The 24,947-nt window shown below is 46.7% G+C and overlaps 1 protein-coding gene across 2 annotated transcripts; it reads right to left on the reverse strand.

The window, feature by feature from the left end:
* Positions 1-801: 801 nt before the first annotated feature.
* Positions 802-24,917, reverse strand: LOC115125769 (neuronal acetylcholine receptor subunit alpha-7-like). Of its 2 annotated transcripts, XM_065007090.1 has the most exons (10): positions 24,251-24,917; positions 14,570-14,709; positions 14,421-14,465; positions 14,029-14,138; positions 10,996-11,075; positions 7,912-8,079; positions 7,570-7,764; positions 4,803-4,889; positions 4,621-4,730; positions 802-2,413 (listed from the first exon to the last, which is right to left on the reverse strand). In XM_065007090.1, the coding sequence occupies exons 1-10, from the start codon at positions 24,300-24,302 to the stop codon at positions 1,604-1,606; spliced, it is 1,797 nt and encodes a 598-aa protein (XP_064863162.1). In that variant the 5' UTR covers positions 24,303-24,917; the 3' UTR covers positions 802-1,603. The 2 variants fall into 2 exon arrangements, with proteins under 2 accessions (XP_064863162.1, XP_064863169.1); XM_065007097.1 differs by lacking the exon at positions 7,570-7,764.
* Positions 24,918-24,947: the final 30 nt, after the last annotated feature.

The raw sequence follows: 24,947 nt of genomic DNA on the forward strand, positions 1-24,947 counted from the left end.
CTCTCCCTCTGCATCTCTCCCTCTCCTCTCCTTCCACCACCTCTCTCTCTGCCTCTCTCTGCCTCTCTCTCTCTGTCTCTCTCTGTCTCTGCATCTCTCCCTCTCCTCTCCTTCCTCCACCTCTCCCTCTCCTCTCCTTCCTCCACCTCTCTCTCTGCCTCTCTCTCTCTGTCTCTCTCTGTCTCTGCATCTCTCCCTCTCCTCTCCTTCCTCCACCTCTCCCTCTGCATCTCTCCCTCTCCTCTCCTTCCTCCACCTCTCTCTCTGCCTCTCTCTCTCTGTCTCTCTCTGTCTCTGCATCTCTCCCTCTCCTCTCCTTCCTCCACCTCTCCCTCTCCTCTCCTTCCTCCACCTCTCTCTCTGCCTCTCTCTGCCTCTCTCTCTCTGTCTCTCTCTGTCTCTGCATCTCTCCCTCTCCTCTCCTTCCTCCACCTCTCTCTCTGCCTCTCTCTGCCTCTCTCTCTGTCTCTCTCTGTCTCTGCATCTCTCCCTCTCCTCTCCTTCCTCCACCTCTCTCTCTGCCTCTCTCTCTCTGTCTCTGCATCTCTCCCTCTCCTCTCCTTCCTCCACCTCTCTCTCTGCCTCTCTCTCTCTGTCTCTGCATCTCTCCCTCTCCTCTCCTTCCTCCACCTCTCTCTCTGCCTCTCTCTGCCTCTCTCTCTCTGTCTCTCTCTGTCTCTGCATCTCTCCCTCTCCTCTCCTTCCTCCACCTCTCCCTCTGCATCTCTCCCTCTCCTCTCCTTCCTCCACCTCTCTGCGTCTTCGATCGGAGGGACACCGTCCAGAAAAGACATAAAAAAGTAGAAAAGAAGATTATTTATTTTGAGATGCAAAACATAGACTGACACCTATTGTAGTTCCTCCAGACAGTCTGCCAACAACCAGTTATGTTTTATTTGTTAGTGTGTGTTCGTGTGTGTGTATGGTTCTTTTGTTTGAAGCAGTGCTGAGCTGAGCTGAAGCCACAGAACCTGGTGCCCAATATGACTTCTGTCCCTTCTCTGTCCATCACACATATCACATTCATTAACACATGGCCAAAGGACAATAACATCATCATCAGTGAAGGATTTGACACATAACTCCCTACATTAGCCAAACTGGGCATGAAGACCCGGAAAACAGAAGAAATGCACAGTAATTGCACAGAATTTAAATTCAATATCATAATGCAAATTCTAAATTATGGAATTCAAATACAATTTATGTTCCCACTGAAATTGCTCCATAGTCTCCCACTCCCTTTCTGGGGGGGTCCGGGGGCATGCTCCCCCGGGATGTTTGTAAAATATATTTTAGGACTGTTAGATGGTCACTTCTGGTGACTTTTTAAGAGGACATTCTACAAAATGTCTCTTTAAAATAATTATAACCTGTAGCCCAACTGATGCAGCATAGCAGCTTTAAATAAGCTTAAGCATGGGTATGCCAACCTCCATTTACCCCAAATGAAAATCCCCAAAGACTCTGAATGCATCAAATGCAATAAATATGCGTTATAACTTGTCAATCTGATCTTAAAAGCGCATCTTGGCAGAAATATGGATATATGTTGTTGTTGTTTTGAGTGGTGGCAACGATTTAGAAGCAGCGGGGCTCCTTCTCAGAAGAAGTCCTTGGAGGCGGCCTCTGCAAAGTTGGGTGCGGCCATGAGGATTGCAATGGTACAAATTATGTTGAACACACTGAACCCCACCAGACACAAACGGTCAATGACCACTGCTGCAAACTGCCACTTCTCCGCCACGCTCACCCTGCGGTCCTGCTCACGGAGACCCTCGGCCAGGAACCGCACCTCCACCAGCAGGGCCTGGAGCTGGGCCTCTGCTTCCCCAGCCTGGAACACCCTGGCCTGGGCATGGTAAGTACTTGCCCCAGCCCCATCCTCCACACAGCTGGAACCTGAGGATGAGGGGTCAGGGTCTGGAGATGTGGGGGGTTGTGGCAGGGGGCTACCCAACATTGTGGAGGAGGGTGGGTGGTGGTGGAGGATGCGGGTGTCAGAACCCCTTCTCTCTTCTCCTCCTCCTCCTCTTCCTCCTCTCCAGGTGACAGCAGGGTCAGGTTCAGGAGGACTCTGGAAGCCCATGTATGGCAGATGTCCATTCGGCTGAGCGTGGGGGATGGAGGGGAGATTGGGGTGTAGGTTAAGAAGGGGCTGGGGATATCGATTTGGGTTAAGGTGGATATTAGGCTGGGGGTTTGGATTATAGTTGGGATAGGACTGGAGGGTAGGGTTGGAAGGTGGGCGTGGTAAGGTTAAGGGGGCTGGGGTGGTGGTGGTGGGGGGGGCAGAGGAGCAGGTCTTGGTCTGGGGGTTGGAGGGGCTGTGGTGGGGTGTGAGCTCACCCCACTCTTCTGGACACTTCATCCTCAGAAACCATGGAACCCACTGGAGTAGAACCAACTCAACCTGAGAGACACACACACACACACCGTAAGTAAGTAAGTAAGTAAGTAAGTAAGTAAGTAAGTAAGTAAGTAAGTAACTAACTAAGTAACTAAGTAACTAAGTAAGTAAGTAAGTAAGTAAGTGGACCCAGTGACCTTCTGTGGCAGAACCAACTGGGAGAGGACACAAACACACACGGAATACAATGCATTTGGAAAGTATTCAGACCCCTTTCCTTTTTTCACATTTTGTTATATTACAGCCTTATTCTAAATGGATTAAATAAACATTTTTCCTCATCAATCAAAACAAAATATCCCATAATGGGTGTATTTGGAGGGTGAATTAGTTAGGATGACATCTATGAGGGTGCCTGTGTTTACTGATTTGGGGTTGTACCTGGTAGGTTCATTGATAATTTGTGTGAGATTGAGGGCATCAAGCTTAGTTTGTAGGATGGCCGGGGTGTTAAGCATGTCCCAGTTTAGGTAACCTAGTAGCACGAGCTCAGAAGATAGATGGGGGGCAATCAGTTCACATATAGTATCGAGGGCACAGCTGGGGGCAGAGGGAGGTCTATAGCAAGCGGCAACAGTGAGAGACTTGTTTCTGGAAAGGTGAATTTTTAGAAGTAGAAGCTAAAATTGTTTGGGTACAGACTTAGAAAGTAATACAAAACTCTGCAGGCTATATTTTCAGTAGATTGCAACACCGCCCCCTTTGGCAGTTCTATCTTGGCGTAAAACGTTATAGTTAGCGATGGAGATTTCAGGGTTTTTGGTGGTTTTCCTAAGCCAGGATTCAGACATGGCTAAGACATCTGGGTTGGCAGAGTGTGCTAAAGCAGTGAGTAAAACAAACTTAGGGAGTAGGCTTCTAATGTTAACATGCATGAAACCAAGGCTTTTACGTATACAGAAGTCAACAAATGAGAGCACCTGTGGGGGTGGGAGTGGAGCTAGGCACTGCAGGACCTGGATTAACCTCCACATCACCAGAGGAATAGAGGAGAAGTAGGATAAGGGTACGGCTAAAGACTATGCGAACTGGCCGTCTAGCACGTTCAGAACAGAGAGTAAAAGGAGCAGGTTTCTGGGCATGATAGCATAGATTCAAGGCATAGTGTACAGACAAAGGTAAGGTAGGATGTGAGTACATTGGAGGTAAACCTAGGCATTGAGTAATGAAGAGAGAGATATAGTCTCTAGAGATGTTTAAACCAGGTGATGTCATCACATATGTAGGAGGTGGAACAACATGGTTGGTTAAGGCATATTGAGCAGGGCTCGAGGCTCTACAGTGAAGTAAGACAGTAATCACTAACCAGGACAGTAATGGACAAGGCATATTGATATTAGAGGGAGGCATGCGTAGCCAAGTGAACATATGGGTCCAGTGAGTGGTTGGGCTGGCTGGGGACACGGCGATTCAGACAGTTAGCAGGCTAACAAGCTAACAAGCTATCCTTGATGAAAACCTGCTCCAAAGCGCTCAGGACCTCAGACTGGGGCAAAGGTTCCACTTGCAACAGGACAACGACCCTAAGCACACAGCCAAGGCAACACAGAAGTGGCTTCAGGACAAGTCTCTGAATGTCCTTGAGTGGCCCAGCCAGAGCCCGGACTTGAACCCGATCGAACATCTCTGGAGAGACCTGAAAATAGTTGTGCAGCGACACTCCACATCCAACCTGACAGAGCTTGAGGGGGATCTGCAGAGAACAATGGGAGAAACTCTCCAAATACAGGTGTACCAAGCTTGTAGCGTCACACCCAAGAAGACTCAAGGTTGTAATCGCTGCCAAAGGTGCTTCAACAAAGTACTGAGTAAAGGAAATGAATACTTATGTAAATGTCATATTTCATTTTTTGTATATATACAGGTATATATATATATACATTTGCAAACATTTCTAAAAACCTGTTTTTGCTTTGTCATTATGTGGTATTGTATGCAGATTGATGGGGAAAAAACGATTTAATCAATTTTAGAATAAGGCTGTAACGTAACAAAATGTGGAAAACGTAAAGGGGTCTGAATACTTTCCGAATGCACTGTAAAGTAAGTAGATAAGAGGAACCAGGTAATGTACTGCAGCAGAACAAACTGCACCTGATATAAAAGGACAGGACACACACAAGGTCCAGACATTCACAGATATGAGATGAACACACACACAGACAGTCACAGACACACGTCATAATCAGTAGACAGACAGAGAGCCTCACCCATTGAGGCATGTCTCCACTGTTGGGGTCGTGGTGATGGTATTGAAGTACAACTACAGTCGCCACCACTGACATCCCTACGGTAACCATGGTACTCACAAAATACTGACCTAGGATGGAGGCACAGTATTATAGTACACTTATACAGAGACACACACCCACACACACACCCATTCACTGACCTATCAGTGGTATGCAGTCTGAGGTAGCTGGCATAATCTCAGCCACCAGCAACATGAAGAAAGTCTGAGAGAGCAGAATTGTAATGCCTGGAGAGAGAGATGGGGAAAAGGATATTATTACACTGGGAAATACAGCAATACTTGTGCGTAGTACAATTCTCCATCTCTCTGCCAACTCACCCCACCCATCCATCTCTCCCCCATCTCTGTCCCTCCCCTACCCACACCCATTCTCTCCCCCCATCTCTGTCCCTCCCCTACCCACACCCGTTCTCTCCCCCCATCTCTGTCCCTCCCCTACCCACACCCGTTCTCTCCCTCTATCTCTGTCCCTCCCCTTCCCACACTCGTTCTCTCCCCCATCTCTGTCCCTCCCCTACCCACACCCGTTCTCTCCCTCCATCTCTGTCCCTCCCCTACCCACACCCATTCTCTCCCCCATCTCTGTCCCTCCCCTACCCACACCCGTTCTCTCCCTCTATCTCTGTCCCTCCCCTTCCCACACCCATTCTCTCCCTCCATCTCTATCCCTCCCCTACCCACACCCGTTCTCTCCCTCTATCTCTGTCCCTCCCTACCCACACCCCTCCTCTCCCCCATCTCTGTCCCTCCCCTACCCACACCCCTCCTCTCCCTCTATCTCTGTCCCTCCCCTACCCACACCCCTCCTCTCCCTCCATCTCTGTCCCTCCCCTACCCACACCCCTCCTCTCCCTCTATCTCTGTCCCTCCCCTACCCACACCCCTCCTCTCCCCCCATCTCTGTCCCTCTTCCCCTAACCACACCCCTCCTCTCCCTCTATCTCTGTCCCTACCCTAACCACACCCGTTCTCTCCTCTATCTCTGTCCCTCCCCTACCCACACCCATTCTCTCCCCCATCTCTGTCCCTCCCCTACCCACACCCCTCCTCTCCCTCTACCTCTGTTCCTCCCCTACCCACACCCATTATCTCCCCCCATCTCTGTCCCTCCCCTTCCCACACCCGTTCTCTCCCTCTCTCTGTCCCTCCCCTTCCCACACCCATTATCTCCCCCATCTCTGTCCCTCCCCTACCCACACCCATTATCTCCCCCATCTCTGTCCCTCCCCTTCCCACACCCGTTCTCTCCCTCTATCTCTGTCCCTCCCCTTCCCACACCCATTATCTCCCTCCATCTCTGTCCCTCCCCTACCCACACCCATTCTCTCCCTCCATCTCTGTCCCTCCCCTTCCCACACCCATTATCTCCCTCCATCTCTGTCCCTCCCCTACCCACACCCATTCTCTCCCTCCATCTCTGTCCCTCCCCTTCCCACACCCATTATCTCCCCCATCTCTGTCCCTCCCCTACCCACACCCGTTCTCTCCCCCATCTCTGTCCCTCCCCTACCCACACCCATTATCTCCCCCATCTCTGTCCCTCCCCTACCCACACCCGTTCTCTCCCCCATCTCTGTCCCTCCCCTACCCACACCCATTATCTCCCCATCTCTGTCCCTCCCCTTCCCACACCCGTTCTCTCCCTCTATCTCCTTCCCTCCCCTACCCACACCGTTCTCTCCCTACATCTCTGTCCCTCCCCTTCCCACACCCATTATCTCCCCCATCTCTGTCCCTCCCCTTCCCACACCCGTTCTCTCCCTCCATCTCTGTCCCTCCCCTACCCACACCCGTTCTCTCCCTCCATCTCTGTCCCTCCCCTACCCACACCCCTCCTCTCCCTCTATCTCTGTCCCTCCCTACCCACACCCCTTCTCTCCCTCCATCTCTGTCCCTCCCTACCCACACCCGTTCTCTCCCTCTATCTCTGTCCCTCCCCTACCCACACCCATTATCTCCCCCATCTCTGTCCCTCCCCTTCCCACACCCGTTCTCTCCCTCTATCTCTGTCCCTCCCCTTCCCACACCCATTATCTCCCTCCATCTCTGTCCCTCCCCTTCCCACACTCCTTCTCTCCCTCCATCTCTGTCCCTCCCCTACCCACACCCCTTCTCTCCCTCCATCTCTGTCCCTCCCCTTCCCACACCCGTTCTCTCCCTCTATCTCTGTCCCTCCCCTTCCCACACCCCTCCTCTCCCTCTATCTCTGTCCCTCCCCTACCCACACCCGTTCTCTCCCTCCATCTCTGTCCCGCTTTCTGATTGTAAAAATCACTTGAGGTTTTCTTGGACCGCTGCAGAATTACTGACAGAAAAACAATAAAAGAGAGGGCAGGTACGGAGAGAGACAGAGAGACAGAGAGAGAGAGAGAGAGAGAGAGAGAGAGAGATATACAGCAGGCCCATTATCTCATCTCTAACACCTGATTTATTTTTCATCACTCTGAACTATCATTTCTTTCTCTTCTATCTTTCCCTTACACCTCATCATCTTCCCTTACACCTCATCATCTTCCCTTACACCTCATTATCTTCCCTTACACCTCATCATCTTCCCTTACACCTCGTCATCTTCCCTTACACCTCGTCATCTTCCCTTACACCTCGTCATCTTCCCTTACACCTCGTCATCTTCCCTTACACCTCATCATCTTCCCTTACACCTCATCATCTTCCCTTACACCTCATTATCTTCCCTCTTTTCATCATATTTTACACTTTCCAGCGCCTCAGACCTCCCCTTTTCACCTCCAACATCTCTCCTGTCTCCATCCCTTCTCCCTTTTATACTCCTCTTCTCCCTCCCCCTGTCCCACGCCTCTCCCTCTGCCTCTCCCTCTTCCTTCTCCCTCCTCCCCTCCCCCTCTCCCTCTCCCTCCCCCTTTCCTCCTCCCCCTCTCCTCACCCAGACCGATCTTCTCCCCCGATTGGGCTGGCAGTAGAAACACCAACAGTGTCAAGGAGGAGATGAGAACACAGGGGACGAGGAGGTTGAGAGCATAGAACAGAGTTCTCCGTCGTAGGGTCACAACAAAGGTCACATCAGAGTAGGGCTCTGTACAGCACTCATAAAATATCTCATGACGATCACCTGGTACACCTACAAGAGGGGGGAGGGGAGGAAAGAGGGAGTGAGAGATTAGAAAATAAGAGAGAGGAGAGAGAGATACAAGAGGGATGGAAAAGAAGAGAGGGAGGGTAAAGGAGGAGGGACAACCTGGGTCAGGGGCAGACAGAGCTCTCTCACCCAGCAGTTCCCACTCTCCATTGGACATGTATCCTGACAGGTCAGCCTCCTGCATCTGGAGGTCCAGCAGCCAGCCGTCAAACGTCCACGAGCCAAACTTCAGCTCACAGTGTTGGACGTCAAAGGGAAACCAACGCACGTCCACTTCACACGCACTGCTGAAAATACCTGGGACAGTGAGGGGGAAGGGGAGATGTGGGGGAGAGAGAGTGAGAGAAGGGAAAGGGGGAGAAAATAAAATAGAGATTGAGAGAGAAGTGCATTATCAGTAGGGGAGAGTGGGGTAAGTTGAGCCATTTGTTACATTCAGCATCCAAGGAAACATAGCATTCTTTCTAATAAAGATATCTACATACAGTGCCTTGCGAAAGTATTCGGCCCCCTTGAACTTTGCGACCTTTTGCCACATTTCAGGCTTCAAACATAAAGATATAAAACTATTTTTTTGTGAAGAATCAACAACAAGTGGGACACAATCATGAAGTGGAACGACATTTATTGGATATTTCAAACTTTTTTAACAAATCAAAAACTGAAAAATTGGGCGTGCAAAATTATTCAGCCCCCTTAAGTTAATACTTTGTAGCGCCACCTTTTGCTGCGATTACAGCTGTAAGTTGCTTGGGGTATGTCTCTATCAGTTTTGCACATCGAGAGACTGAATTTTTTTCCCATTCCTCCTTGCAAAACAGCTCGAGCTCAGTGAGGTTGGATGGAGAGCATTTGTGAACAGCAGTTTTCAGTTCTTTCCACAGATTCTCGATTGGATTCAGGTCTGGACTTTGACTTGGCCATTCTAACACCTGGATATGTTTATTTTTGAACCATTCCATTGTAGATTTTGCTTTATGTTTTGGATCATTGTCTTGTTGGAAGACAAATCTCCGTCCCAGTCTCAGGTCTTTTGCAGATTGGTCCTGTATTTGGCTCCATCCATCTTCCCATCAATTTTAACCATCTTCCCTGTCCCTGCTGAAGAAAAGCAGGCCCAAACCATGATGCTGCCACCACCATGTTTGACAGTGGGGATGGTGTGTTCAGGGTGATGAGCTGTGTTGCTTTTACACCAAACATAACGTTTTGCATTGTTGCCAAAAAGTTCAATTTTGGTTTCATCTGACCAGAGCACCTTCTTCCACATGTTTGGTGTGTCTCCCAGGTGGCTTGTGGCAAACTTTAAACAACACTTTTTATGGATATCTTTAAGAAATGGCTTTCTTCTTGCCACTCTTCCATAAAGGCCAGATTTGTGCAATATACGACTGATTGTTGTCCTATGGACAGAGTCTCCCACCTCAGCTGTAGATCTCTGAAGTTCATCCAGAGTGATCATGGGCCTCTTGGCTGCATCTCTGATCAGTCTTCTCCTTGTATGAGCTGAAAGTTTAGAGGGACGGCCAGGTCTTGGTAGATTTGCAGTGGTCTGATACTCCTTCCATTTCAATATTATCGCTTGCACAGTGCTCCTTGGGATGTTTAAACTTGGGAAATCTTTTTGTATCCAAATCCGGCTTTAAACTTCTTCACAACAGTATCTCGGACCTGCCTGGTGTGTTCCTTGTTCTTCATGATGCTCTCTGCGCTTTTAACGGACCTCTGAGACTATCACAGTGCAGGTGCATTTATACGGAGACTTGATTACACACAGGTGGATTGTATTTATCATCATTAGTCATTTAGGTCAACATTGGATCATTCAGAGATCCTCACTGAACTTCTGGAGAGACTTTGCTGCACTGAAAGTAAAGGGGCTGAATAATTTTGCACGCCAAATTTTTCAGTTTTTGATTTGTTAAAAAAGTTTGAAATATCCAATAAATGTCGTTCCACTTCATGATTGTGTCCCACTTGTTGTTGATTCTTCACAAAAAAATACAGTTTTATATCTTTATGTTTGAAGCCTGAAATGTGGCAAAAGGTCGCAAAGTTCAAGGGGGCCGAATAATTTCGCAAGGCACTGTATATTTCAGGATGTTGTGTATCACTGGAAATAATCAGAATTAATGTAAACCCTACAGTTTTGAAAACACAGCTTGTCCAAAAAAAGGCTTAACTTACCCCAAGGCCATTGGCCCGACTTACCCCAAGGCCATTGGCCCGACTGACCCCAAGGCCATTGGCCCGACTTACCCCGAGGCCATTGGCCCGACTTACCCCGAGGCCATTGGCCCGACTTACCCCAAGGCCATTGGCTCGACTTACCCCGAGGCCATTGGCCCGACTTACCCCGAGGCCATTGGCTCGACTTACCCCAAGGCAAACATTTTGACTATATTTGCCCACACAGCTACCAAGGATGTACTTTCATGCTTGTTTTAGGACCTCATATTGAAGCTTATAGGGCCCCAACTGATGTATAGAACAATCTTCAAATTATCTACTTTGGTTTAGATATAAGCATCATGAAACATCTAACAATATATTTGTTTGACTTGGTGAAAATGATTTGTGTCTATTTAAGCCTGTTAGGTCCGCCTAGGTTGGTGAAGGATTGTTACTCTGTTGGTTGTGGATGTGTTTTCGTGTTTGTTTTCTCCGGACTGTTTGGTCCTGTGTTTGGGCTGGTCTGTTTGGTCCTGTGTTTGGGCTGGTCTGTTTGGTCCTGTGTTTGGGCTGGTCTGTTTGGTCCTGTGTTTTCTCCGGACTGTTTGGTCCTGTGTTTGGGCTGGTCTGTTTGGTCCTGTGTTTGGGCTGGTCTGTTTGGTCCTGTGTTTGGGCTGGTCTGTTTGGTCCTGTGTTTGGGCTGGTCTGTTTTATGCGCCCTGTATTGTGGCGTGACCATTTTGTGCCGGAGAATAAATTACGATTTACCAAACCCTCTGCTCTCTGCGCCTGACTCCAACCCACCACTCCTAGTAAACTCTGAAACGTAGGTACTTCCTTCACAGACTCCTTGAAATTACCTCTTCCTAAATATTTGATCAAATTATAAATGTTGTGTATGATTTATTAGAAACCAGCGTGGCTCAACTTACTCCTTGTCTCAACTTACCCCACTCTCCCCTATATCTATGTTAAACTAAAATGAGAGAGGGGAAGGTCAGGGAAGAATAAAAAGAGAGAAAGGTTGATCTATAGACTCACCTGGAGGTAGGTACTCACAGAATCCACTGGAGTTGACCAGCACATAGCTCTTAAAGGTGGCATCAAATTTATCATGGGCACTGAGAAGGACAAAAAAGAAAGATCAGCAAGGTGTGTGTGTGTGTGTGTGTGTGTGTGTGTGTGTGTGTGTGTGTGTGTGTGTGTGTGTGTGTGTGTGTGTGTGTGTGTGTGTGTGTGTGTGTGTGTGTGTGTGTGTGTGTGTGTGTGTGTGTGTGTGTGTGTGTGTGTGTGTGTGAGTGCGTGCGTGCGTGCGTGCGTGCGTGCGTGCGTGCGTGCGTGCGTGCGTGCGTGTACTTTAACTTAACCAGTTGCTTAATCAGCGTTATTCTCTGGGTTGAGTGAACTTCAAAATAGCATTGAAGTTGATTCAAATTAACATATCAAGGCAACCAGCTGCCATAGGATTTCTAGTTTTCTCAACACTAGATTCTAGTTTGCTCAAAACCATGCCCATCATTAACATATTTCCCAGCATGCTTTATTGCAGGATGATTTTCAGAATTGTTTGTTTTAATACCTGTGTTTTTGCAAACATATTGTTTGGTTGATTAAGCTTATGCTACACAAAGACAAAAGGCATTTTTCTAAACTAATCCAATCTATTAGTCTGAATATCTTCACTCTGGCTAGATTCTAATAGGAATTACACAACTTTGCAAGCCAGCAATTATGTGACTTGCAGGCTTGATGTGGCCTGTAAACCAGGAGTTTCAGATCACTGTGTTAGGGTGTAACTAGTGATGAGTATTTTTTGGGAAGCCAGATCTTTGTTGCCGTTCACCTAAATGAGCCATTCATTTGGCTCCCAAACGGCTCTTTATTTAGTAGTGCATAAAAAAATGTGTGAAACATAAAAAATAGCATATTTCTAATTTAAAGCAGATAGTGAAATGTGAGCTCAAATACATTTTAAATGACGAAATTAGATTGCTTGGCTCTCTCCTCACTACGTACTGTTCCTGCAGTGAGGAATGAATAGCTTCAGAGAATGGTTATCTGGAGCTCCTAAAGCAGTAGTAGCAGTGAGTCAAATGAACGCCTCATTCACAGATACAATATGGTTCCAGACGTTCATCAAAAAGATCTGTTCAAAAAGAGCTGTTCATTTGTATTGAATGGAATGAGCAGTAGTACCTCCGGAGCTGGTGAATGGAATGAGCAGTAGTACCTCCGGAGCTGGTGAATGGAATGAGCAGTAGTACCTCCGGAGCTGGTGAATGGAATGAGCACTAGTACCTCCGGAGCTGGTGAATGGAATGAGCAGTAGTACCTCCGGAGCTGGTGAATGGAATGAGCACTAGTACCTCCGGAGCTGGTGAATGGAATGAGCAGTAGTACCTCCGGAGCTGGTGAATGGAATGAGCAGTAGTACCTCCGGAGCTGGTGAATGGAATGAGCACTAGTACCTCCGGAGCTGGTGAATGGAATGAGCAGTAGTACCTCCGGAGCTGGTGAATGGAATGAGCAGTAGTACCTCCGGAGCTGGTGAATGGAATGAGCAGTAGTACCTCGGAGCTGATGAATGGAATGAGCAGTAGTACCTCCGGAGCTGGTGAATGGAATGAGCAGTAGTACCTCCGGAGCTGGTGAATGGAATGAGCAGTAGTACCTCCGGAGCTGGTGAATGGAATGAGCAGTAGTACCTCCGGAGCTGGTGAATGGAATGAGCAGTAGTACCTCCGGAGCTGGTGAATGGAATGAGCACTAGTACCTCCGGAGCTGGTGAATGGAATGAGCAGTAGTACCTCCGGAGCTGGTGAATGGAATGAGCACTAGTACCTCCGGAGCTGGTGAATGGAATGAGCAGTAGTACCTCCGGAGCTGGTGAATGGAATGAGCAGTAGTACCTCCGGAGCTGGTGAATGGAATGAGCACTAGTACCTCCGGAGCTGGTGAATGGAATGAGCAGTAGTACCTCCGGAGCTGGTGAATGGAATGAGCAGTAGTACCTCCGGAGCTGGTGAATGGAATGAGCAGAAGTACCTCCGGAGCTGGTGAATGGAATGAGCAGTAGTACCTCCGGAGCTGGTGAATGGAATGAGCAGTAGTACCTCCGGAGCTGGTGAATGGAATGAGCAGTAGTACCTCCGGAGCTGGTGAATGGAATGAGCAGTAGTACCTCCGGAGCTGGTGAATGGAATGAGCAGTAGTACCTCCGGGAGCTGGTGAATGGAATGAGCAGTAGTACCTCCGGGAGCTGGTGAATGGAATGAGCAGTAGTACCTCCGGAGCTGGTGAATGGAATGAGCAGTAGTACCTCCGGAGCTGGTGAATGGAATGAGCAGTAGTACCTCCGGAGCTGGTGAATGGAATGAGCAGTAGTACCTCCGGAGCTGGTGAATGGAATGAGCACTAGTACCGGGGGGATCCGTGACACAACCCCTTGACTTTATCCACATTTTGTTGTGTTACAGCCTGAATTTAACTTTGAGATTTTGTGTCACTGGACAACACGAAGTACCCCATAATGTGAAAGTTGAATTACGTTTTTTAGAAATGTTTTGAAATTAATTAAAAATAAAAAGCTGCATGTCTTGAGTCAATAAGTTTTCAACTTTAAAAAAAATATATATATTGCTTGCTCTGTGTGCAATATTAGTGTTTAACATGGTTCTTTACCTAATCTCTGTACCCCACACACAATTATCTGTAAGGTCCCTCAGTCGAGAAGTGAATTTCAAACAGATTCAATCACAAAGACCAGGGATATTTTCCAATTCCTCGCAAAGAGGGGCACCTATTGGTAGAGACGTAAAAGAAAATCAGACATTGAATACCCCTTGGAGCATGGTGTTATTAATTCCATTTTGGATGGTGTATCAATGCACCCAGTCACTACAAAGATACAGGTGTCCTTCCTAACTCAGTATATAGTACAACGCACGTATGTAAAGATCTTGCTATCTATCCTTTACAGTTGAGCAAACTATAAATCCTATTGCAGCTGGTTGCCTTGACATTTTAAGTTAAATAAACAAATACATTTTTAGAGAGAGAGAGAGAGACCCACACCTGTTGTACAGTAGTATATCAGGTATCCAGACCTGGTCAGTAGTGAAGCGAAGGGTTTTTACTCCAGGGTACTCTGACTGGTTCCACTGAAGGTAGTGGTCAAACCATTGCTATACAAATCCAGTCAATAAATTATTAAGGTTACAGGGGCTGTGTTTACACAGGCAGACCAATTCTGATATTTTTCCACTAATTGGTATTTACATCAGATCTTTTCAGAGCAAAATACCAATTAGCGAAATAAATCAGAATTGGGCTGCCTGTCTAAACGCAGCCAGGGGGCCACACACACACACACACACACACACACACACACACACACACACACACACACACACACACACACACACACACACAAGCGGGCATGGACACACATGCAGGGTCATCCTCACCATCTGAAGCCAGGCATTAGTGGTGAGAATCTGGTTTTTCTCATCCTGGAATAAGATGAAGACAGTTCAGTGTGTGTGTGTGTGTGTGTGTGTGTGTGTGTGTGTGTGTGTGTGTGTTTATGAAAGTGTAAGAGAACATGGTAGCGTACCACATTCATGACTTGTAAGAGAGTGTAGGAGAATCGGACAGTGAGTGGTAGAGAGTCGTTGGCAACAGGTCTCTCCATACGGTTATAGTCCCTCAGTAGCTCCCTCAATAGATTACGCTGGTGGGGACCCTGCTCAGATACTGAAAGAGGGGGAGGGAGAGAGAGGGGAGGGGGATAAGGAGTAGAAAGGAGGGAAAAGGATGAGGAGGAGGGAGGGAGAGAGAGAGGGGGATAAGGAGTAGAAAGGAGGGAAAAGGATGAGGATGAGGGAGGGGAGAGAGAGAGGGAGGGGGATAAGGAGTAGAAAGGAGGGAAAAGGATGAGGAGGAGGGAGGGGAGAGAGAGAGGGGGAGGGAGAGAGAGGGGAGGGGGATAAGGAGTAGAAAGGAGGGAAAAGGATGAGGATGAGGGAGGAGAGCGGGAGAGAGAGAGGGCAATGACGAGAGGGAAAGAATAAGAAGACAGAGGAGACAGAATGGACAGTTACAAAGAGACAACTACATTCCTGTAGACAGAATGGACAGTTACAAAGAGACAACTACATTCCTGTAGACAGAATGGACAGTTACAAAGAGACAACTACATTCCTGTAGACAGAATGGACAGTTACAAAGAGACAACTACATTCCTGTAGACAGAATGGACAGTTACAAAGAGACAACTACATTCCTGTAGACAGAATGGACAGTTACAAAGAGACAACTACATTCCTGTAGACAGAATGGACCATTACAAAGAGACAACTACATTCCTGTAGACAGAATGGACAGTTACAAAGAGACAACTACATTCCTGTAGACAGAATGGACAGTTACAAAGAGACAACTACATTCCTGTAGACAGAATGGACAGTTACAAAGAGACAACTACATTCCTGTAGACAGAATGGACCATTACAAAGAGACAACTACATTCCTGTAGACAGAATGGACCATTACAAAGAGACAGCTACATTCCTGTAGACAGAATGGACAGTTACAAAGAGACAACTACATTCCTGTAGACAGAATGGACAGTTACAAAGAGACAACTACATTCCTGTAGACAGAATGGACAGTTACAAAGAGACAACTACATTCCTGTAGACAGAATAGACAGTTACAAAGAGACAACTACATTCCTGTAGACAGAATGGACAGTTACAAAGAGACAACTACATTCCTGTAGACAGAATGGACCGTTACAAAGAGACAGCTACATTCCTGTAGACAGAATGGACCGTTACAAAGAGACAACTACATTCCTGTAGACAGAATGGACAGTTACAAAGAGACAACTACATTCCTGTAGACAGAATGGACAGTTACAAAGAGACAACTACATTCCTGTAGACAGAATGGACCATTACAAAGAGACAGCTACATTCCTGTAGACAGAATTGACAGTTACAAAGAGATAGCTACATTCCTGTGGACAGAATGGACAGTTACAAAGAGACAACTACATTCCTGTAGACAGAATGGACCGTTACAAAGAGACAGCTACATTCCTGTAGACAGAATGGACCGTTACAAAGAGACAACTACATTCCTGTAGACAGAATGGACAGTTACAAAGAGACAACTACATTCCTGTAGACAGAATGGACAGTTACAAAGAGACAACTACATTCCTGTAGACAGAATGGACCATTACAAAGAGACAGCTACATTCCTGTAGACAGAATTGACAGTTACAAAGAGATAGCTACATTCCTGTGGACAGAATGGACAGTTACAAAGAGACAACTACATTCCTGTAGACAGAATGGACCGTTACAAAGAGACAACTACATTCCTGTAGACAGAATGGACCGTTACAAAGAGACAGCTACATTCCTGTAGACAGAATGGACCGTTACAAAGAGACAACTACATTCCTGTAGACAGAATGTACCTATAATTTTCATCATAGGTACACTTCAACTATGACAGACAAAATGAGAAAAAAAATCCAGAAAATCACATTGTAGGATTTTTAATGAATTTATTTACAAATTATGGTGGAAAATAAGTATTTGGTCCATAACAAAAGTTTATCTCCATACTTTCTTATATACCCTTTGTTGGCAATGACAGAGGTCAAACGTTTTCTGTAAGTCTTCACAAGGTTTTCACACACTGTTGCTGGTATTTTGGCCCATTCCTCCATGCAGATCTCCTCTAGAGCAGTGATGTTTTGGGGCTGTTGCTGGGCAACACGGACTTTCAACTCCCTCCAAAGATTTTCTATGGGGTTGAGATCTGGAGACTGGCTAGGCCACTCCAGGACCTTGTAATGCTTCTTACGAAGTCACTCCTTCGTTGCCCGGCGGTGTGTTTGGGATCATTGTCATGCTGAAAGACCCAGCCACGTTTCATCTTCAATGCCCTTGCTGATGGAAGGAGGTTTTCACTCAAAATCTCACGATACATGGCCCCATTCAATCTTTCCTTTACACGGATCAGTCGTCCTGGTCCCTTTGCAGAAAAACAGCCTCAAAGCATGATGTTTCCACCCCCATGCTTCACAGTAGGTATGGTGTTCTTTGGATGCAACTCAGCATTCTTTGTCCTCCAAACACAACGAGTTGAGTTTTTACCAAAAAGTTATATTTTGGTTTCATCTGACCATATGACATTCTCCCAATCTTCTTCTGGATCATCCAAATGCCCTCTAGCAAACTTCAGATGGGCCTGGACATGTACTGGCTTAAGCAGGGGGACACGTCTGGCACTGCAGGATTTGAGTCCCTGGCGACGTAGTGTGTTACTGATGGTAGGCTTTGTACTTTGGTCCCATCTCTCTGCAGGTCATTCACTAGGTCCCCCCGTGTGGTTCTGGGATTTTTGCTCACCGTTCTTGTGATCATTTTGACCCCACGGGGTGAGATCTTGCGTGGAGCCCCAGATCAAGGGAGATTATCAGTGGTCTTGTATGTCTTCCATTTCCTAATAATTGCTCCCACAGTTGATTTCTTCAAACCAAGCTGCTTACCTATTGCAGATTCAGTCTTCCCAGCCTGGTGCAGGTCTACAATTTTGTTTCTGGTGTCCTTTGACAGCTCTTTGGTCTTGGCCATAGTGGAGTTTGGAGTGTGACTGTTTGAGGTTGTGGACAGGTGTCTTTTATACTGATAACAAGTTCAAATGGGTGCCATTAATACAGGTAACGAGTGGAGGACAGAGGAGCCTCTTAAAGAAGAAGTTACAGGTCTGTGAGAGCCAGAAATCTTGCTTGTTTGTAGGTGACCATAAATTCATTAAAAATCCTACAATGTGATTTTCTGGAGAAAAAAAAATCTCATTTTGTCTGTCATAGTTGAAGTGTACCTATGATGAAAATTACAGGCCTCTCTCATCTTTTTAAGTGGGAGAACTTGCACAATTGGTGGCTGACTACATACTTTTTTGCCCCACTGTATATATATATATAAATAAGTCGGAAGTTTACATACACCTAGGTTGGAGTCATTAAAACTTGTTTTTCAACCACTCCACAAATTTCTTGTTAATTAACAAACTATAGTTTTGGCAAGTCGGTTAGGACATCTACTTTGTGCATGACAATAGTAATTTTTCCAACAATTGTTTACAGACAGATTATTTCACTTATAATTCACTGTATCACAATTCCAGTGAGTCAGAAGTTTACACACACGAAGTTGATGTAACAGGATTCGTCTAAGAGATCGGACAAAAAGTACGTGTTCGTCATGTTTTAAATGAACAAAATCACTGAACACGAAAATACAAAATAACAAATAGAAAGACAGAAATGAAAACCGAAACAGTTCCGTGTGGAACACACAGACACAGAAAACAATCACCCACCAAACACTGGTGGGAAAAGGCTACCTGAGTATGACAACTAAGGACACCTGCCTCTGATTGAGAACCATACCAGGCCAAACGCAAAATACAACATAGAAAATAAACATAGACCGCCCACCCCAACTCACGCCCTGACCATACTAAAACAAAGACAAAACAAAGGATCTAAGGTCAGAACGTGACATTACCTACCCCCCCCCAAAGGTGCGGCCGCAAAACCTGAACCTATACGGGAGAGTCTGGGTGGGCATCTGTGGGATGTGGATCCCATTTCACCATAGTTTTTATCCGCCTCTTTATCCGCCTCCGTGGCCTCTTAAAAACGGCGACCCTTGCCGCCGACCTCGGACTGGGGACCCTAGCCCCGTCCCGAATGGACGGGAGACTCCGGCAGCTCCGGACAGACGGGAGACTCCGGCAGCTCCGGAGTGAAGGGCGATTCCGGCAGTCCCGGCGTGACGCACGGCTCTGGCAGCTCCTGGCTGACTGATGGCTCTGGCATCTCCTGGCTGACTGACGGCTCTGGCAGCTCCTGGGTGACTGACGACTCTGGCAGCTCCTGGCTGACTCTGGCAGCTCAGGACAGACGGGAGACTCTGGCAGCTCAGGACAGACGGGAGACTCTGGCAGCTCAGGACAGACGGGAGACTCTGGCAGCTCAGGACAGACGGGAGACTCTGGCAGCTCAGGACAGACGGGAGACTCTGGCAGCTCAGGACAGACGGGAGACTCTGGCAGCTCAGGACAGACGGGAGACTCTGGCAGCTCAGGACAGACGGGAGACTCTGGCAGCTCAGGACAGACGGGAGACTCTGACAGCGCTGGGCAGGAGGAAGACTCTGGCAGCAGTGGACAGGCGGGAGCACCTGTAGGAAGGAGACGGAGAGACAGCCTGGTGCGGGGGGCTGCCACCGGAGGGCTGGTGCGTGGAGGCGGCACAGGATAGACTGTGGAGGCGCACTGGAGCTCTCGAGCACCGAGCATGCCCAACCATACCTGGTTGAATGCTCCCCGTAGCCAGGCCAGTGCGGCGAGGTGGAATAGCCCGCACTGGCTGTGCTGGCGAACCAGGGACACCATGCGTAAGGCTGATGCCATGTACCCCAGCCCGAGGAGACACACTGGAGACCAGATGCGCTGAGCCGGCTTCATGGCACCTGGCTCGATGCCCACTCTAGCCCGGCCGATACGAGGCGCTGCTATGTACCGCACCGGGCTATGCATGCGCACCGGGGACACCGTGCGCCTCACGGCATAACACGGTGGCTGCCCGGTCCCTCTCTCTCCACGGAAAGCACGGGGAGTTGGCGCAGGTCTCCTACCTGACTGTGCTGGCGAACCAGGGACACCATGCGTAAGGCTGATGCCATGTACCCCGGCCCGAGGAGACGCACTGGAGACCAGATGCGCTGAGCCGGCTTCATGGCACCTGGCTCGATGCCCACTCTAGCCCGGCCGATACGAGGCGCTGCTATGTACCGCACCGGGCTACGCACGCGCACCGGGGACACCGTGCGCCTTACGGCATAACACGGTGCCTGCCCGGTCCCTCTCTCTCCACGGTAAGCACGGGGAGTTGGCGCAGGTCTCCTACCTGACTTCGCCACACTCCCCGTGTGCCCCCCCAAGAAATTGTTGGGGCTGCCTCTCGGGCTTCCAGCGCTACCGTGCTGCCTCCTCATACCACCGCCTCTCGGCTTTCGCTGCCTCCAGCTCTGCCTTGGGGCGGCGATATTCCCCAGCCTGTGCCGAGGGTCCTTTGCCGTCCAGAAGCTCCTCCCATGTCCAGGAGTCCTGATATCGCTGCTGCTGCCCGTTACCACGCTGCTTGGTCCTTTGGTGGTGGGTGATTCTGTAACGGGATTCGTCCTCCTCTGACGAGGAGTATGAGAGATCGGACCAATATGCAGCGTGGTACGTGTTCGTCATGTTTTAATGAACAAAATCACTGAACACGAAAATACAAAATAACAAATAGAAAGACAGAAAGGAAAACCGAAACAGTTCCATGTGGAACACACAGACACAGAAAACAATCACCCACCAAACACTGGTGGGAAAAGGCTACCTGAGTATGACAACTAAGGACACCTGCCTCTGATTGAGAACCATACCAGGCCAAACGCAAAATACAACATAGAAAATAAACATAGACCGCCCACCCCAACTCACGCCCTGACCATACTAAAACAAAGACAAAACCAAGGAACTAAGGTCAGAACGTGACAGTTGACTGTGCCTTTAAACAGCTTGGAAAATTCCAGAAAATTATGTCATGGCTTTAGAAGCTTCTGATTGGCTAATTGACATAATTTGAGTCAATTGGAGGTGTACCTGTGGATTCAAATTTCCAAATGCCTGAAGGTACCACGTTCATCTGTACAAACAATAGTACGCAAGTATTAACACCATGGGACCACGCAGCCGTCATACCGCTCAGGAAGAAGACACGTTCTGTCTCCTACAGATGAACGCACTTTGGTGCGAAAAGTGCAAATCAATCCCAAAACAACAGCAAAGAACTTTGTGAAGATGCTGGAGGAAACAGATACAAAAGTATCTATATACACAGTAAAACGAGTCCTATGTTGGAGAGTGAGGCTAAACCCCTCTTTTGGTCCAGTGGCTACCACGTTGTAATAGCGTGAAGCGAACCTGTGCACAAAAGCAGATACTGTGTGTGACTGTGTGAGAGCAAAGTCTTGCATCTTGCTCATCGTAATATCTGTGGTGCTGCTCGTGCAACGTCATTCCGCTGACTCTACCTTTAAGGGGATTGACTAGTCTCTCTGTGGCCGTTAAAACGTCTATTCCACACTGGAAATAGTGACGCATTAAACACTAAAACCATCCATCCTTCTAGCAGCTCCATCGTGGACTCATTTCACTCATTCCTGTTTCACAACTGTATCAGACTTAATGTATCTGTGCAGTTGATGAAATTCGGAAGCAATGTCTAACTAAAAATCTAATTAAATCAAATGTTATTAGTCACATACACATATTTAGCAGATGTTATTGCAGGTGTATTGCAGTAGTATCTAACAATTCACAACAATACATACAAATCTAAAAGTAAAAGAAAGGAATTAAGAAATATATAAAAATATAGAACTAGTGAATGTAATGTAGACCCACACAGAATCGAGTACAGTCTTTATAACAGCATGTTGCGTTTGTATGTAATACGCTATTATGTACCACAAAGCTTGTAAACGGCCTTTGTGGATATTCATTTGTTGTGTTTTATTGCAATGTATTGCATTGTATTACTCTGGTGAATATCACCCCACAGAAAGAGCATTCCAGGTGGTACCATATCAATATACAGTCACAAGATAGTACCATATCAATATACAGTCACAAGATGGTACCATATCAATATACAGTCACAAGATGGTACCATATCAATATGCAGTCACAAGATGGTACCATATCAATATGCAGTCACAAGATGGCACCATATCAATATGCAGTCACAAGATGGCACCATATCAATATGCAGTCACAAGATGGTACCATATCAATATGCAGTCACAAGATGGTACCATATCAATATGCAGTCACAGGATGGTACCATATCAATATGCAGTCACAAGATAGTACCATATCAATATGCAGTCACAAGATGGTACCATATCAATATGCAGTCACAAGATAGTACCATATCAATATGCAGTCACAATATGGTACCATATCAATATACAGTCACAAGATGGCACCATATCAATGTGCAGTCACAAGATGGTACCATATCAATATGCAGTCACAAGATGGTACCATATCAATATGCAGTCACAAGATGGTACCATATCGATATGCAGTCACAAGATGGTACCATATCAATATGCAGTCACAAGATAGTACCATATCAATATGCAGTCACAATATGGTACCATATCAATATGCAGTCACAATATGGTACCATATCAATATGCAGTCACAATATGGTACCATATCAATATGCAGTCACAAGATAGTACCATATCAATATGCAGTCACAATATGGTACCATATCAATATGCAGTCACAAGATAGTACCATATCAATATGCAGTCACAAGATAGTACCATATCAATATGCAGTCACAAGATGGTACCATATCAATATACAGTCACAAGATGGTACCATATCAATATGCAGTCACAAGATGGCACCATCAAGATGGTACCATATCAATATACAGTCACAAGATGGCACCATCAAGATGGTACCATATCAATATACAGTCACAAGATGGTACCATATCAATATGCAGTCACAAGATGGCACCATCAAGATGGTACCATATCAATATACAGTCACAAGATGGTACCATATCAATATACAGTCACAAGATGGCACCATATCAATATGCAGTCACAAGATGGTACCATATCAATATGCAGTCACAAGATGGTACCATATCAATATGCAGTCACAAGATGGCACCATCAAGATGGTACCATATCAATATACAGTCACAAGATGGTACCATATCAATATACAGTCACAAGATGGCACCATATCAATATGCAGTCACAAGATGGTACCATATCAATATACAGTCACAAGATGGTACCATATCAATATGCAGTCACAAGATGGTACCATATCAATATGCAGTCACAAGATGGTACCATATCAATATACAGTCACAAGATGGTACCATATCAATATACAGTCACAAGATGGTACCATATCAATATGCAGTCACAAGATGGTACCATATCAATATGCAGTCACAAGATGGTACCATATCAATATACAGTCACAAGATGGTACCATATCAATATACAGTCACAAGATGGTACCATATCAATATGCAGTCACAAGATGGTACCATATCAATATACAGTCACAAGATGGTACCATATCAATATACAGTCACAAGATGGCACCATATCAATATGCAGTCACAAGATGGTACCATATCAATATACAGTCACAAGATGGTACCATATCAATATGCAGTCACAAGATGGTACCATATCAATATACAGTCACAAGATGGTACCATATCAATATACAGTCACAAGATGGTACCATATCAATATACAGTCACAAGATGGCACCATATCAATGTGCAGTCACAAGATGGTACCATATCAATATGCAGTCACAAGATGGTACCATATCAATATACAGTCACAAGATGGTACCATATCAATATACAGTCACAAGATGGTACCATATCAATATACAGTCACAAGATGGTACCATATCAATATGCAGTCACAAGATGGTACCATATCAATATGCAGTCACAAGATGGTACCATATCAATATGCAGTCACAAGATGGTACCATATCAATATACAGTCACAAGATGGTACCATATCAATATACAGTCACAAGATAGTACCATATCAATATGCAGTCACAAGATAGTACCATATCAATATGCAGTCACAAGATGGTACCATACCAATATGCAGTCACAAGATGGTACCATACCAATATGCAGTCACAAGATGGTACCATATCAATATACAGTCACAAGATGGTACCATATCAATATACAGTCACAAGATAGTACCATATCAATATGCAGTCACAAGATGTTAGCCATCTAAGATACTGCTGCTGGTGCAGAGAGGAACACATCAACCAATGATGGATTAAAATTGACAGGAGAGTTGGATTTTACAACTGTGATGAACAACATTCTAACCTGTAAGCTCTGTGATCATTCCTCTCCCTTGTCTCCCTTTATTCCTGCTCGTCTTCTCTCCTCCCTCTCTGTTCATTTCCCTCTCCTCTCTTCTCTCTCTGCTATGCAGCTGGAACTGTGCGGTTGAGTTCTCATATATCAATGGACTTGCACATAGTGTACGTACACGTAGAAACACATACACAACACACACACATATACACACACAGAGAGAGAGAGAACATGAAAGTCACTCACCGTGGAGCAGAGCTGAGAGTCCAAACAGACAGATAGCCACAAACTGCCTCATGTTGCACCACTGAACATAGAGAGCAGAGAAAGAGATGGGGAACAACAGAGATGAAGAGAGAGAGGGGCAGGGTAGAGTGGAATAGAGAGGGAGGGAGGACAAGTCAGGAGCAGGGCAGGCAGCAACAGATAGAGGGAAGAGAGAGAGAGAGGCAGGGTAGAGTGGAATAGAGAGGGAGGGAGGGAGGACATGTCAGGAGCAGGGCAGGCAGCAACAGACAGAGGGAAGAGAGAGAGAGAGGCAGGGTAGAGTGGAATAGAGAGAGAGAGAGGCAGGGTAGAGTGGAATAGAGAGAGAGGGAGGTAGGACATGTCAGGAGCAGGGCAGGCAGCAACAGACAGAGGGAAGAGAGAGAGAGGCAGGGTAGAGTGGAATAGAGAGGGAGGGAGGGAGGACATGTCAGGAGCAGGGCAGGCAGCAACAGACAGAGAGAAGAGAGAGAGAGAGGCAGGGTAGAGTGGAATAGAGAGGGAGGGAGGGAGGACATGTCAGAGAGAGAGAGAGAGAGAGACAAGGAAGAGAAGAAGGGTAGGGAGGCAGAGAGGCAAGAAGAAAAACCAGCTGAGTGCACAGGAAGATAAAGGGAGAAAAAGGGAGGTTGGATTGGTGGAGAGGGAGAGAAGCTGGCAGCAACACAGGGAGAGA

The sequence above is a fragment of the Oncorhynchus nerka genome, linkage group LG3 (assembly GCF_034236695.1).
Source record: "Oncorhynchus nerka isolate Pitt River linkage group LG3, Oner_Uvic_2.0, whole genome shotgun sequence".
Classification (NCBI taxonomy): Eukaryota; Metazoa; Chordata; class Actinopteri; order Salmoniformes; family Salmonidae; genus Oncorhynchus; species Oncorhynchus nerka.